The 17,806-nt window shown below is 35.1% G+C and overlaps 1 protein-coding gene across 1 annotated transcript; it reads left to right on the forward strand.

Annotated features, from left to right (window-relative positions):
* Nucleotides 1-1,624: 1,624 nt before the first annotated feature.
* Nucleotides 1,625-12,563, forward strand: LOC124374733 (39S ribosomal protein L54, mitochondrial-like). Its single transcript, XM_046832896.1, has 3 exons — nucleotides 1,625-1,810; nucleotides 7,214-7,420; nucleotides 12,374-12,563. The coding sequence occupies exons 1-3, from the start codon at nucleotides 1,717-1,719 to the stop codon at nucleotides 12,484-12,486; spliced, it is 414 nt and encodes a 137-aa protein (XP_046688852.1). The 5' UTR covers nucleotides 1,625-1,716; the 3' UTR covers nucleotides 12,487-12,563.
* Nucleotides 12,564-17,806: the final 5,243 nt, after the last annotated feature.

Consider the following 17,806-nt stretch of genomic DNA (forward strand, 5'->3'; position numbering starts at 1 on the left):
TCGGCAGAAAGATAATATCTGCTATTTCTTTCTCAGTCGTTATGAACACCATTCGAAATATTGTAGATATAAATTTTTCATGCGAAAACCCTTTGTTCTTTTCGAGTATTGTTGTTTGTTACCGGTACCATAGTTGAAATAGCTCATGACCAGGTAGAAAACTTAAAAATATACAATACTAAAGATCTCTGGGTCTTCTCACGTATGATCAGTGTGCAGTTTACAATACGAGATTGTGTCAAGAATGTATTTTATTAATCACTTCATTATTATTATATACTATATAATATAGTATAATGGTAGTATAATTATAGATATTTACATATATTATTTATTACATTATATATCACTTCACTATATTAATCACTTCAAATGAATATTGCTTCGATTCCATGAATGGAGATATACATGAATAACCATCCCATAATCACCCTGCATCTTCGTCCAAACATGTCCTTAAGTTTAAGCCTTGCAACAAGGAGTTTAATTTTGACCATGTCAAAACGGTAAAGCTGAGTCGACGCATCCATCAAGATCATGAAGGAAACAGCCAAGGATGAGAAGATCTAGAATTTGATTCAAACAGATATCACGTGGCTCGCCCCACAACAAAAGAAGTAGATTCCACCAAATTTAGCGTGTTTCTGGAATTACAGAATGAACTTAGTGCTTGAAGAGGGAGTGGTTCTGGAAAGGTAACCAAATATTGATCCCCAAAATGTTTAGAAAAGAATTGTTTGAAGAAAATTCATAGTGGGTCATTTAGGCATAGAGTAAATAAAAAAGCTTGCCAAAGAAGCAGTATTTTGGCCTAAAATTTTATCTGAAGTTGAATGTGTGTTATGAATTTGTGACATCTGTGCTATGTTTGCTACCAATCAACGATCGATACAAATGAGATCCCATGAGCTACCTACTCACCATTTTGAACAAATCAGCAAGGACCTGTTTGAGATCAAGATCTATGGCAAACTTCTTCACTTTGTAATAACAGTTGATCACTATTCTGATTTCTTTGAAATTGACGAATTGAATAATCTTACACCAATTCACATTCCAACCATTCTGACATGCAGAAGGAACTTCAGCCGCTTTGGAATACCTGTGAAAGTGCTCACAGACAGCGCAACCAATTTTTCAGCGCAGGAGCTCAAACGATTTGCTCAAGACTGGGAGTTTTGAACATATCACAAGCAGGCCTCACTATCTGCAGAGCAACGGAGAGGCTGAGGTGTCTGTAAGCTTGATAAAGGTTATGATAAAGAAGGCAATAGAAGAAAAAACTGACTTATACAAGATGTTACCTGCTGCAAAGAAACACACCCACAAATTTTCTATCCTGTCTTCCTGATTTCCATGACACCTATCCATAGAATCTCCCATATTTGATTAGCATTACATTGATAGGATATATTTTATATGAAATTGTTATATGTTTGTTTTATAAACTTTATTTTTTAATCACAAATCAGACCTATTCATAATGTTTCATTAAATGTCACATAACTTCTATCTAATCCATATCCATAGATGCAACCAGATGAAAGTGCAACCTCGGTGCTTCATGATGTCATTAAAGCCCCCTTCTTATAAGTAAACTAAAAAAAAAGACACAAAACAAAAAGTAACGAAGTAACCTGAACAGTGAACTTCAAACTAACCTCAAACACTAGTAAATAATTGGTATCAAACCTTATATAATTTATTTTATAAAAAATGGTAATACACCAGACATTATTAAAACAAATATTTATACCTAGGAGTTCTATTTTAAATTTAGTACAACTTCAAGCATGTCAATATGCTACAGGTAAATTCCTTCAGTGTATACTGTCTAGCCTAAAGTGTTCTTTGAGCCTTATAGTTTCCATTGCGCTTGTAGGGCCTATATAATAGTACAAATAAAACCTGACTGAAACATTACTTTATCCTTACAGTGTTTCATAACTTTTTTTAAGTTAACATGTTTTAATTGCCCAATATTTCATTAAACAAAATAAATATACAGGTTACTGCCATAAGTCTTGTTGGATAGCAGTAGCAAAATTCGGTCTTATTGAAGAACATTTTCAACAATGTATATAACTGCTTGAGCACTTGTTCCTAATTGACTATATTAAAGATATGTCTCATCGGCAGCAGGTTAAAGGTTGGGGGATAGCATTAGAGTACCATGCCAGTGATGTTAAATGTCATTTACACATAATCTTGCCACACCATTCTTATTGTTAGTGTCATCACATGCTTCCCAATTCACATTATTAAAATTTGTCATATTTTTTATTTTATCAGCTGCCTTTTAAATATATTTTAATGTTTGATTGGGTAGAGTACGATAAGCGGTTTGATTAAAACCAAGACAGCTTTTAGCGCCAAGAGCCTATATATAGGCTCAACCTATTAAGTCATAAAACATCAAGAGCCTTTATTTAGGCTCAAGCTAGTTTGGTGGTGAAACGCCAAGAGCCTATCTATATATAGGCTTGGACAAGTACGGACGTTCAGTGCCAAGAGCCTTTATTTAGGCTATCAACATTTTCATGCAATACACAACCATTTATAGAATAATATCAATAAAATTAGTACTGATTTATGCATTTTATGTAGCACTGCATAAACATTCATACTATAATATTCAAACAAAATAATAGCACACACTAAAAATGTTTTATCTAACTACACATGTGTTTCTATGTGAAATCAGTTTTGTACTTTGTTTTACTAATAAATATATAAATTTTTAGTATTATTTTACCAAATTTTCATAGGTCTTTCTCAATAAAATATATTACACAATAATACAGAGGTTTGTTAAGTAAATATTTTTCAGGCATTTATTGAGCTCTTAATATTTACACACAAAAAATGGAAAAGGTATCTAACTTTTAAAGTATATAATTTTAACAGATCAACATTTCATAAATTCCATTACATTTCATTGTTCTCCTATTAACAACAACAAAACTTTTGTCGAAATCATTAGTTTATCGTAAAATTTAGTGAAATGAGAACGATTTATATCTATGTGTGTCATAATTTGTAAAATTGCTCTGGGGCTACTATGACATACCCTGTAGCAATGCCGCGGTGCCTGATGGGACAACCCGCACCAGTAACTCTGGCGTTATGTGACGCGACCTGCCCAATATGCTTGGCACTAAAAGGGTTAATATTTTAGCCACTTCACATTATATGTTGTTTTTCAAAAGAAAAATACTTAAAGAAAACAGTAAAGAAATCTGTGGTCTGAAAATAAGAAACTATTAGTTGAATAGGCTGACAGTAATGATGGGCCTTCACTGTGAGCTGTGGATGCTGCTCCTTGCTGATGGTGACAAATGTTTCTTATGAAAATGAAGTCAGAACAATCATTAACAACCTCAAATAAAAAAACTCATCAGGTTTAGATGAGATTTCTTCAAAAATACTCAAATTTTTGCCCTGAAGAACTTGCACTGCCCCTCGTCGACATATTCAATAAGTCTTTCAGAAGTGGTAAATTTCCTTCAGCTCTAAAACTATCAAAAGTGTATCCAAAATATAAAAATGGAAGCTACTTAGATCCCAGTAATTATAGACCTATCTCTCTTGTATCCACTTTCTCAAAACTGTGCGAAAGAATTGTTCTCAGAAGGCTACTGGACCACTGCGAAAAACATAATCTACTGACAAACTGTCAACATGGCTTTACTAAAGGCAGGTCTACCACCACTGCAATAATAAAAATGGTAGAGTCTCTTATAGATAGTATTGAAGAAGGGAATTTAACTACTGGAATTTTCCTAGACTTTAGTAAAGCGTTTGACTGTCTTAGCCATGATCCTCATCATCCGGAAACTGGAAAACTTAGGAGTAGCAGGAACAGCTAAAAATTGGTTCCAAAGTTACCTTGGAGGACGAAAACAACTGGTTGAGCTAAGCAAAACAGAAAATGGAATATCCAATTATGTAAGATCTAGTCTCCTACCTGTAAACCGAGGCGTCCCCCAAGGATCTGTTCTTGGACCAGTACTCTTCATCCTTTTCACTAACGACTTACCTCAATACATTGGTGATGCATGCTTAACCTTGATGTATGCTGACGACACAACCTTGATGTTTAGTGAAACCTCAACTGAAAATATGGCAATCACATCCTACCTATCCCTCAACATGACCTATCAGTACTGTCATAACAATGACTTAGCAGTAAACACTACCAAAACTGCCCAAATAGCTTTTGGAAGGAGATCTGAATGTGTGCCATGTATACCAGATGTTGCAATGAATGACGAAGTCAAGTTTTTGGGCATAACTCTGGATAAAAACTTATCCTGGACTTCTCATGTAGACAAACTCTGTGGGGAAGTTAAGTTCCAGCTTCTATGCAATTAAAAACATCAAAGCTTCTACTGATGAAACAACTACAAGAGCTGCTTATTTCGCTTTGTTTGAGGCTCACATAAGATATGGTTTAGTAGCATGGGGAGGAACATCAGCTGGTCAGATTCAAAGGGTTCTCAAAAAACAAAAAACCGCAGTCAGAACACTTGCAGGACTGCAACCACCAAACAGCTGTAGAGAAGCCTTTAGAACCCATAAGATCCTCACTATCGTATCACTATACATTCAAGAAACTGTGATGCACGCAGTAAGAGAGGGCCTACCAAAGCGGGGTGAAGTTCATCAGTACAACCTCAGAGACACTACTTTGTATGACCTTCCAGCCCACCGACTGTCACAGTTCGAAAAGAAGCCTACATACATCGGGAGGAAGCTTCTCAACCACCTGCCATCAGAGCTGAGAGACATAGGAGAGAATGAACTCAAACCAGCACTACACAAATGGCTTGCTGACCCGCCCCTTCTACTCCATAGAAGAATTTTTTCAAAGAGTATTTGACATTTAAATTTTACAATGTAACCTTTTATATCATTACAAAACTTTATATTTTGTAAAAAAAACACTTGTAGTGTTTACTATGACGCTAATACTGTTCTCAATGAGCATGTTAATAAAGAATTTTTGTCTATTGTCTATTGTCTATTAAATGAAAAATGCTTCTCGATATAGTACCTATCAGTAAAATATAAACACTTCAAAAGGCTGATTACAAATATTACTAAAGAAATTTATATTTAGTAATAACAAAAAACTAATTAGTGTTTACCGACTCTACATTTTATCATCTTTGTATGATAACAACAGATGTTTTTTCTGCAAAGTGTGCCTAGCTGACCTAAATTTGGGAGCTGTGATGGCCACATGTCTAAGGTGTCGGATTTTGGAGTTAGAGATAGCGCATGTTCAAATCTTGTCTATGACTATTTAACTTTTTCTGTCAATACTGTCGATCTTGTACTATATCGACTCCTTTACATTCTATCTGATAACATCGTCGAATACTCGAATATAAGTGAGTAGCCCATGAGGTCAGGAGTAATAAGGGTAAAAAGGGAATAGTCCCTTTCTCGTTTTAAAACAAAATTGTATCTTTTTATTTACTTTTGATGGTGTCTTTTCATAATACAGTTAATTCCCATTTAGTTCACATAAACTGTTAAGATATTACTTGTTTATATCTTTATCAAGTATTTCTTTAAAGTTGAATTATTTGAAAAGTTAAAAAAAATTTAGGGGATGGTGAAGTTTTAGATAATTATAGAAAATTCAAAAACAAAATATATTATTATTCTTTGGATGTTTATGAAAATAATTTATATATATTATAAATAAAAATGAATCGCTAAATGTGTTTCTAAGCACTAATTTCAAGAATGACTCAACCAATTTGGTTAATTATTTTTAAATATTTTTTTAAGTCCGAGGAAAGTTTTGATAAAGAGAAAAATAGAAAAAGTTTCCTGGAATATATTAGAATTCAGCAAAATAATAATGATAATTTTTGAAATGTAACCCAAAGTTAATTGAGACTATATAGCTGTTGAGACTTTCAGCTTAAGTTCACCAAAGAGGCATACACATTTGCTTACATTTAAATTTTAGAAAATATTATACTGGATCAAAGTACTGTAATGCAGATTGCAAAAACAAAATGCATATCTAATATTTACTACAGATTGCACTAGTGACAAATTAAAATCATCTAATGCATTGGAAATCCTATTTAAAACTCTGTTATAAAATTCACCTCGATGAAAAGAGCTGTGAATGTTCCAACATAAGGTACTCGAAACTGATTGGCTTCATTTACATTTGGGTACTTATGCACTATACGGACCCCACCTATTTTTTTACAAATCGGGTACAGTAAGGTTATGTTATGTTAAATTACTATCATAACTCTTGCTGCATAACGGTTCGGTACCTTAACCAATAAAAAAACTAGCATTAGTTTCCCTGCAGAGTCTGCCAAACACCAAACACCCATTGTTCAGGCAGAACACGGCCAACATTGTTCTTACGTCTGGTAAACAATCTCTCGTCTATTTCAACTATTTTATTGGTACCACCACCAATTTTTCCAACATTCTTTTCCAACACATATTTCTCTCATGTAATTGTTCCAGTCCACTGTGACAGGCGCGTACAGTGGCTCACGCGCCCGCTCTGCATGTCCACTATCTAGTCTCCTGACCTAGGTTAGGTTAGGTTATGTTATGATATGATATGATATGATAGTAATTTAACATAACATAACCTTACTCTACCTGATTTGTAAAACAATAGGTGGGATCCACATAGTACATAAGTACCGACATTGTTTATGATATTTTTAGTGTAGCTTAAGGAAAAATATAGGATAACACACTCTTCTCCATATAAAACGTAAAGTGGTGGCACTTAAGGGATTATTTTTCTTTGAAGTTTTCTGTAAACAATAATAATTATATACCGTACTAAGTCATATAATCTATTGTTTGAATTTTTTTGTGATGTATAAGTTTTACAAAAAAATTTCCTGTAAATTGTATTTCAGTGTGCGAGTATATGTAGGCTACCTTTTGTGTAGTATATTTTTCTTGTTTTACCAATTTTTTCAGAGTACAAAATAAATTGTTTTAAATGTTTTCTCAACTTGTTTGGTTAAGAACTTTCAGTTTTAAAAGTGTTTATGAAAAACTATTAAACAATACAAAAAAATGACATAAAAAATCAATTTATCGTTATTGTTTCATTACAATAAGAATTCACATGGAACATGATATGTACTTTATATAGCCTAATCGTATGTATACAGCATCACAGGGTAACAAATGTTTATTATTCTAGGTGCAATTGCTTCTCTTGGAAAGAGTAAAAAGTTAAAAGGCAAAGCAGGAGGTGCATCTTTTGAGAAGATCAGACTGCCAGTTGAAACTGATGCTAAAAAACTGGTTACTCACTTGTGTGGAAGTAACTTGCTAGCAGAGGGTGGTGAAGATATCGAACTAAAGCCGGACAGTGAATATCCGGACTGGTTATGGAATCTTTATATTGGTAAATAGTTATGAATCTGCACTAGTATAGTACAGTAAATAATTTAACTGTCTCTTGTAATGTTTTAAAATTGGCAATTACTGTAAATAAGATACATTTGTTAGAATACATATACAGCGGCGAATAATAATATAAGCGAAGGGCAAGGTGTAAGGGAAAAAAGCTCACAGATGTGCTATTCCATGGTACAGGGTTAGCCAGTGAAACGGGAAGATTTAAATAAGTAACTAATTCTTTAAGAAAATTAATTTTATTATTTAATGGTTATAAATATAGAGAAAAAAAGGTAGCCATTTACTCTACAATAAGTGAAAAAATTATTTTTCAAATATAACACTTGTCATATGCCCTCCATTGGAATCTATGCACTGCTGCAGCCGAGCCTGGAAGTTTCTCATGACATTTTTGCAGCATATTGACTGGTATTCCTTCAATTTCATCCCGAATTCGTTTTTTAAGGGCAGGGATAGTTCTAGGTAGATCGTTTTGAAAAACTCTTGTTTTTAAGTAACCCCATAGAAAAAAGTCAGGCTGTCAAATCTGGAGAGCGAGGGGGCCAAGGGATATCCCCGTTTCGGGAAATGACGCCACCTGGAAACAAAGCATTCACAGCATTCATAGCAAATCTTGCAGTGTGTTGGAACATTGTGTGTTCATTTACTGGAAAACGGGAGAGTTGTGGCGTAAGAAAGTTCCTGGATCATTGCAACATAACGTACAGAGTTAAAAGTCAAAGCACTTCCATTGCTATCCTCAAAGAAAAATGGGCCTATGATTCCTCTTGCTGACATTGTCGCACCAACAAACCGTCACTTTTTCAGTATGAAGAGGTGTTTCATGAAGTGTGCCAGGGTTTTCCTCAGACCAGTATGTGAAGTTTTGTTTATTAACAGAGAGGTGGAAATGCGTCTCATCGCTCATCCACCACAAGTTGTTTACTTGGTCGATATTTTCTTCAAGTCTTCTGGCCATTTCCTCACAAAATTGTAATCGTTTCTGATGGTCAGTTGGTTTAAGAGATTGCACAATCTGTATTTTGTATGGGTGAAAATTTAAATCTTGATGAGGAGTCCTTCTCACCGAAGTGTTACTTATTCCAAGGCGTAGAGCATGTTGTTTGGCAGATCGGCGTGGACTTTTGAGCATTGCCTGTTGAACAGTAGTGATATTTTGAGGGGTTCGAATGGTTTTTGCACTCTCACCTCGTTTTTTTAACCGTTGATCCAGATTGTTCAAGGTTGTTTATCCACGAACGAATTGCGTTATCCGAAGGAACATGCCTGTTGCGTGGTAGGTTGAAATGGCGTCGAAAAGCACGTCACGTTTTCACTAACCCTCTCACCATTCGTATAATACGCTTTAACCACGTAGCCGCGATGTTCATCCGTCCAACGATCCATCTCAACTAAATGGCGGGACACGCAGGTAGAAAGGAGCCGGCCACTATTACCCCAGCCACTCACATTCCAACTGTCAAGGCCATGTCCAATCTTCCCGTTTCACTGGCTAACCCGTTAATTGATATAACTAATTGTTCTCCCTTTTCCAAAATCTAGAACTCACCAATGTGCAAGGGTGTTACAAAAATGCTAAACTGAGTATAAGGAACCAATTATAAAGCCGTGTTTACATTGGAGTTGATATGTTGCTGACTGCAAGCGTTGATGACTTTTATAAAATTGATAGAGTTGTTGCCAATAAATTGTCAACTTATTTCTGTGTTGACATTACCCACCAGTAGTCGGTATAAATAAGAGTGTGTCAACGTTTTCACCTACTACTGTTCCATTCAAGTGGCCAGTGCTGTGAAAATATTCTAATTTGCTACTTATATTCTCAAAATATATTTTTACACTGCTGTGACATGCTATCTTGCCAGATAATGCATCAGTATCATCTTCATTTAAATCAGCTAATAAATCACTGCCACTATATATGACATGGTTCCTAATTAAAGGCCTTACAAAACCCAAAATCTTGTATTTCATCTATTCTGGCCTATAATACAAGGGCTATCCACAAAGTAGATTACATTTTGATAGAAACTAAAAACAAAGTAAAAGAAAAAAATTGTATTATACACATTTGAAAGTGACCCTGAAATACTATTTTTCAACATAGTCATCATATAAATTTAGGCACTTATCGTAGTGGTGAACTAGTTTTGAAATTCCACTGTTTGTAATATTCTGCCACCTGAACCAGGTAGTCACACCCTCCCGCAGTTCCATGTTGTTATCAAACCGCTGCATCGCAAGCCAGGTGAAAACAGGTGGGTAGTCACTGGGTGCGAGATCCAGACTGTAAGGTGGATGTGGAAACACATCCCACTTCAAGGACTTCTCGAGTCTGATTTGCTTTATGTGATCGGGTATTGTCATGCAAAAAACAAAATTTCGAACTTAGCTTTTCTCTGTTTGTTTTGTATTGCTTTTGGATAAACACTGTGACATCAAAATGATCATGATAGTCCTGCCCCTAGCGGCTACAAAGCAAAACGTAATCTACTCTCTGGATAGCCCTTATAACACAAGCTGCTGCTACCAGTGGAAGCTCATCCACTGTTGACACCTTGAATGCTGGACAAACTTTGAATAATCACCAAGATGGCAACTTTTAGTGTAAGTGTGGTTTAGGACCTCTTATGGATAGTATTTTTAAATACAATTTGATGAGTATATGGACTTACACAATTATGGAAACAATAAACAATTTCTCATTCCTTCTTCAACACATTGACTGCAGCGGATGAACACTGATACTATCCCAGTGCCTTAAAGTCGGTACATGACAGGTTCTGCGGTGAAAGTGTTAAGAATGAGAAATATTTTAGACCTCATCTGGATGAATTCTTTGTTTATTCTGTGTCGGTCCTTTACATGTTATCATAAAAGCTCAAAGGATAGAGTTTCATCTTCCGGCAACTCCATGAGCAAATCTTTACAAGTAATTTCATATAATAATACTTCATAATTACTAAAACAGACATTATTGTTCAGACATGCAGATAGTATTTGAGCCTGTATCAATAACTGTGGCCATTTAATGATTATTTATTTAATAGCGTGGCTTAACATGTAACTGGATATAAGCTGTTATAAGCTAGTTTCCAATTATATCATGTAAGTATTCTGTGTAGTTTTTATTTTGGCCAATTTGGTGAAGATTTTTTTGTAATATTGTTTAAATTTTTCAAGAACTTCTTTGGGGTTGTGAGCTTACCTGTGAGGATGTTTTGGTCAATGACTAGTCTTGTGTTGCTACATAGATAGTGTTAGTGTATTAAGACTATGGTTCTCTCATATCCTTCAAGTTCTCAATTTTGTTTTTGTGGAGAGTTACGGAGGTTTGAATCTCTTTTATTCAATTGGTTTGTTAGATGGATTGGTGTTTAGTACATTTTTTCGGTTTTAAACAGTATTTCATACAGTGTATGTTCTGGTTTAAAAAATGTTCAGTTTTGTGGGTGCACTGTAATAAATGGTGTTGGAGAACACATTATGTGTTCATGCACATTTCAATTAGCTGTAATGTAACGCTTGGTGCCACTGGCTGATTCTAATATCCTTAATGTCCAGTCATTAAGTTTTCACTGAATTTTGTCTGAAATATATTTTTGAGAATGTTAAAAAACGATAGTTTCTTGAATTTTATTAAGAGATAGGCATTTTAGTTTAGTGTTTTTGGGTTAGAAGAGCTGGATGTCGATGCTGGTCAGTATGCTGCTCCAGGAACATGCAGGACAAATACCGTTGTGATATGAGTGACTGTGACCATTGCATTATTTAGCAGAGTTGAGAGTACAACTCGACCTACTCCTCTCATTTAAGATTTTCTTCTGATTCCTTGTAGACCATCCTCTGTATGATGGAAAAAATTTATATTTGCTTTAAAAGGTAGATTAATTGTATGTGTAAAGTTTTGTTGATTTATATGCAATAGCTCTAAAATAAAATGCTGTTCCCAAAATTTTTGTAGACTCTGTATTGTAAATAATAAAACAATACAAAAATAAATTCTTTAATAAAAATTGCTGTTACAAATTTTGTTTTGTGTCATGTTTTTGTTTTAGTATGTAATTTTAATGCAAATAGTATTAATAATAACTATATTATTCAATGCAATAAAATACTCTTCATAGTACATACACTATGAAGAGTAGTTCAAAGTTAAAATAAAACAGAAAAACCAGTGTTCATGTTTTAATTTTCGAGTTCTCAGAACATTTCGTCAGAAACACACTGATTTAATGTGACAAACAAAACAGGAACTCAGACCAAAAATTAAAATCATAACCAAAAATTAATTTTAACAAATAAATACCATTAACAACAAGATTCCAATCAGCTGTAAGTAGAATATTTGTAAATGTTTACATAGAACTAAAAAAATATATAACAAGGAATATAGAATTACCTTAGGTTATATCCATCTGGTTGCTTATCCATAAAATTAATTGATGTGCGATTTCAACTTTTCTTAAATTTATCAAATTAGTATTTTGGTTGGGATTTGACTCTAAATGGTAAATTTCTTTTAGACGGAAGCAATTTTCTAATTTATTTTGACTGTGTTGAATTGCATGAGCAGATAATGGTCTCTCGTAATTTTGATGAACAACATCAAACCGATGATTGGTCATTCTCACTCTTAATGGAGTGATTGATATTTTCCAATATAATCTTTGAGACAGAATTTTAAGGTTAGTTGATAAATGACGTTTTGTTGTAGTGCAGTCAGTGTTACCTTTAATAGGATATTCTTTTTCAGTTGTACTACTTTTAAAAGATTTAAAATTTATTAACATGTTACAAATTCCGCATTGTGGCTTATTACAAGGATTGCACATGTTACATTTGATATTATTACTTTTTTGGATTGCCTTCAAAAAGTATGTATTTATATATATATATAAATTAAAATGTGTTTTAATGTACCCTTAAATGATTGCAGGTAAAACCAAATCCCTGAGTGAATTGGATCCTGAAACGATTGAGTACTGGCACAAGCTTCGAGCACTTGCCATCAAACACCAACATAATCTAAAGTCTCTTAGAAGATTTTAACTTCTGTGACACCAATTGTTTTGTAATACAATTTCAAAGTGATATGTTGGATTTATTAGTAAACGTTTTGTTCAATATAACTTTCTTTTTATGACTACCACACCCTATGGTTGAATATATACATATACATGAAAATTTACATTTAATCAACTACAGTAGCCTTTAAACATTTTTATGTTTTATTACTGGCTAGTTTTGTGTGTGATTCCATGATTACATTATGTTTGGGCACATTTTCCTCTATTTTGGTTTTAAGATTATAATAGGATTAAAATTTAAACCCTTTGGGCGCCAACGCCTAAGGCTGCCGCCGTCCTACCCATCACGCTAGCGCCCGAACCAACTGTACTAGCCAAAACCGCCAGCCCTGTTTTTGACGTTTTTTGTAACCTATTACGCTTTGCTTTGTATTATCCTTAGTTTTTATGTTAATTAAATGATTATTTTTTTATTTGTAGGAAATTATATGCGCTATCGAATAGTGTTATTATAAATAGCATTTAGAATGGAACTACATTGTTGCACTTCAACAAGAGAGGCAAGAGATGGCTTGCTCAGGAAATCTGTGAGGCGGCTGGTATCTGTGCAGTGGGGGGTGGTGATGTTCAACATCAAATAAGTCCTGACCGCCTGGACACACCTTCATATCTGGGCTCACCGCCTGCGGCTGATAGTGTTCAGCCGGCACCGGATAACCTGCTTTTGAGTGTCAGAGGTCCACCAGCTCCTGGAAGCTTACTGCCATCTAATGACCCCCTGGTCCCTGGTGGCTCACCAGCACCAAGTACTTCAACACCCCTTATGAGTAATCAAGAGGCAAATGGTTTTGAGTTTTCATTCAGTGACTACAGACAGTTTTTGTTTTTTCGGGAAACGACTTCCCTCCAATACCATACTCTCAGTTACAAGTGGAAATGGGATCCCCACGAACCAAGGCCTTAGGGGAAAAGACTTTATAAATGTTCCTAATGCTGGGTTTAAGGTTGTGCATATTAACTTGCAATCTATTCGCAACAAGCTTGAAGACTTTACTCTCCTTCTACATGAACATGACTTTGATGTTGCCCTTGTCAATGAGCACTGGCTATCTCCACACGAGGTACCCCTGTACGTCCCTCAAGGCTACAAGTGGGCTGCTACCTACTGCCGACCTCAACAACACTATGGTGGTGCTGCCGTGCTGGTTAAGGAAGACATTTGTGTTGCGGAATTGAATGTTGATGAGTTTTGTAAACCTGGTGTTTTCGAAGTTGCTACCGTAAAATTAGAAAGTAAAGAACCAGTAATTTTAATATCACTGTACAGAACACCAAGTTCTAAATTATCAATGTTTTTAGAGGTACTTGAAAATTTTTTAAGTAAAGTTCTGGATAATTCTGACCATGTTAAAGTAATTTTAGGGTCTGATTTTAATGTATGTACATTAAGTGATTCAAAGGAGAGTAGAATGCTTAACAACTTGCTTAAGTCTTTTGACCTCCACTTAACAAATTTTACTCCTACTAGGGGTAACTACTGCCTTGACAATCTGGCAACTAATACGAGGGCTGTTCAGAAAGTAACCTCCGGTTGGTCACAGTGCGGGTAGTGGAGGGGAGTAAGTAGCGCGCCATCTGTGCATTCACGCACTAAGCAGGTCAGTCGGCATCAAGCTGTAGTCGAGTGAACATCGTACCTGCGCTAGTTTAGTTTTTGTGGCAGTTTGAAATGTGTGCTGCAATAGAAAATACCGCCAAATGTGAAGTGCGTGCTGTTATACGGTTTTTTACAGCCAAAGGATACTCTGCAGCAGCTATTCATCGTGAGCTTTGTGCCGTGTACGGACCACAAGTTATGAGTGAAGGAGTTGTCCGTGAATGGGTACGTTTATTTAAAAGTGGACGAGAAAACGTTCATGATGAAGAGAGGAGTGGTAGACCATCCTTGGTGACTGACGAACTCGTTCAGACAGTTGATGCAAAAGTTCGTGAAAATCGACGTTTCACAATGGCGGAGTTGTCTACTGATTTTCCACAGATTTCTAAGACTCTTTTGTACGAGATAGTGACAGCAAGATTGGGTTACCGTAAGTTATGTGCACGATGGGGTGCCCAAAAAATTCTTACCGACCACCACAAAACTCAAAGAATGGCCTCTGCATTAGACTTTCTGTCACGTTTATGCGGACGAAGGAGAACCATTGTTAAACAGAATAGTGACCGGTGACGAAACCTGGATTAAGTACGTAAACCCTGAGACAAAAAGAACAATCAAAGATGTGGGCACATTCAGATTCGCCTACCAAACCAAAAAAAGCCCAGCAAGATTTTTTCTGCCAGAAAACTGATGGCAACGGTGTTTTGGGATGCCAAAGGGGTGTTGTTGGTTGAATTCATGGAACGTGGGACGACCATTAATCAAGACATGTACTGTGAAACACTAAAAACATTACGACGGGCTATACAGAAACAAACGGCCGTGGTATGCTGACTTCCGGTATCGTTTTTTTGCACGATAACGCCCGTCCTCACTCTGCTTGCAGAACAACAGCCCTTCTTAAGTCCTTCAAGTGGGACGTTTTCAACCATCCACCTTACAGCCCAGATCTGGCGCCAAGCGACTATCACCTCTTCATGCATATGAAGAAATGGCTCGGGTCCCAGCGGTTTTGATGACGACGAAGAGCTCAAAGATGCGGTCACAGGCTGGCTCAAGGCACAGGCGGGTGATTTTTATGCAGAAGGAATTTCAAAGCTTGTGAAGAGATACGATAAGTGCCTCAATCGTGATGGAGGACTATGTCGAAAAATAGTGCAAAGATGTAGTTGTAAGATGTATATATTAAAATATTTTTACTTAACTTGGTGTATTTTTTTCAATCGACCGGAGGTTACTTTCTGAACAGCCCTCGTATTAGATTACAGTCCAACATAGGCTGCTTTAAAGTATCTGACCATGATTTTTATCTGGTTAAATACAGATGCCATAGTTGTAAAACAGCCTGAACATGTCCCAAAAATAATTCGCTTTAGGCTAATGGGAAAAGGCAATATTGATCAATTTGTCAGTAGTTTAAATAATCTGAACTGGCTCAGATTGTTGGAGGTTGAAGATGCTGGTGCTGCCTTTGATCATTTTATGGATGTTGTATGTACTAACTTTAATATTTATTGTCCTTTAAAAAATAAAAAAGTAAATTTAATTAATGGTAGAAGCAAGAAAACAAATAATAAAATGGTTTACACCTGAAACTAAATAGGGTTAGGAATACTATGATAAATTTGTACAATAGGTATAAGTATACTAAGGATACTAGAGACAAAAATTATTTAAATTGTAGGGCAACTTATAGAAATCTTATCAGGAGGGCTAAGTATAAGTATAATGAAAACCTGATCAATAATGCAACAAACAAGTGTCAAACTGCTTGGAAGGTAATTAAAGACGAAGTTGGTGTAAAGAAAGAAACAGCAACCTTCCTTCAATTTCAACAGATACGTTTAATAATGACTACTTTTGTTAGTGTAGGTGAATCTGTTGCTAAGGATGGTCCAAACAGTAGTGGCAATTTCTGTGAAGCATAGTCATAATTGACTATATGAATAATGTCAACAAAATAAAATCTATTCCAGATGCTAGACAGGCCTGGGATCCAGCGTCAGAGGCAGAGGTGTTGCATATAAACTTCTAACTTGAAAGGTTCTATTAGTCAGGACTACTATGGCCTCTCAAACAAGATGATAAAGTGTATAATGACCAGCAATTGTATCTTCCTGTTACGTATTATTTAATAAATAAAATTTTAGATCAAGGAATATTTCCTGAAAGTTTAAAAGTTACTAAAGTTATCCCAGTTCAAAAGAAGAAGAATGTAGAATGAACTTGCTAATTTTAGACCAATTGCTCTGGTACCAATCTTTTCTAAAATTATTGAGCACTTTATCAAAAGACGACTATATTCTTTTTTTTTTGTACAAAATAATTACTTTAACGAATGCACAATTTGGTTTTTTAGCTGGTAAGGAATCTACCATTGATGCAGTTTGAAAAGGTTGTTACTGAAGTTCTCAAGGCATTTGAAAAAAAATTCTTTCTTGGCTTTTGACTCTGTTTAGATTTGAGAGAAAAGCTTTTGATATTATATCGCACAAAATACTGCTTAAAAAAGCTCTCTAAGTATGGTGTAATGGGCAACCCAAAGAATTAAACCTTATACGTTCGTACCTTGTGAACAGAAAACAGGTGGTTTGTAATGGGGGATCAGGTGTCTCGTATGCGGGAAGTGGTTAGAGGTGTTTCCCCAAGGGTCTGTTTTGGGGCCACTCCTATTTGTCATTATGATTAAATGATCTTCCATCCAACCTCCCCCATCAGTCTGTCCTCTTTGCAGATGATACATCAGCACTGGTTAAGGGTTACTCTCTGGATTATGTGAAACGTGAATCTGCTCTATTAGTGGAAAGGGCTGGTGACTGGTTCTCAGCAAATGAGTTAATACTTAATGATGATAAGTCAGAACAAATCATCTTTACATTAAGGAAAGTAGATGGAGAGTTAGTCAATCAGCATGTCAAGTTGCTCGGTATTCATCTAGGACTCAAAACTTAGTTGGCATTATCATACTGAGCAGCTAATTACTAAACTATCTAGAGTGTTTATACTTATTGTTTAAGCTTAAGTATAATGTTGATTCTGATTGTTTGCGTATGGCCTATTTTGCATTTTTTAATTGTCACTTGAACTATGGCATATTGCTATGGGGAAATAGTCCTGGAGCTAACGATGTATTTTTATGCCAAAAAAGGGCAATTCGAGTTTATGGCTGGTTATAAGTCAGATAGAAAGTTGTTAAGCCATATTTTATTAGTTTTAAGATTTTAACTGTACCTAGCTTGTATATATTGTGTAATTTATTATATGTTTAAAAAAACATTTATCTGATTTTGATTTTGTTGAACGCAATGTGTATCATAGCCACTATACTAGGAACTGTGATAATCTTAATTTACCAAGTACCAGACTCCAAAAAGTGATAAACAGTCATAAATATATGCAAATTAAATTGTATAATAGTTTACCTGAATATGTAAAAAAATTAAGTATTAATGTATTCAAAACAATAATTACAAGTTTTTTGGTGAGGACTGCACCATATTCTATTGAAGATTTTTATCATTATTGTAGTTATGACAATTTCTATACTGCATAGTATATTTAGTATTAGTATGACAATGTCTATTGCTTGTAATATAGCCTAATGACAAATAAAGATTTGAATTTGAATTTGAATTTATGATGTGGTAATGCTTAACCAAAAACATTTGTTTACATAAAATTTCAC

This window comes from Homalodisca vitripennis, unplaced genomic scaffold (assembly GCF_021130785.1).
Source record: "Homalodisca vitripennis isolate AUS2020 unplaced genomic scaffold, UT_GWSS_2.1 ScUCBcl_9833;HRSCAF=18459, whole genome shotgun sequence".
Taxonomy (NCBI): domain Eukaryota; kingdom Metazoa; phylum Arthropoda; class Insecta; order Hemiptera; family Cicadellidae; genus Homalodisca; species Homalodisca vitripennis.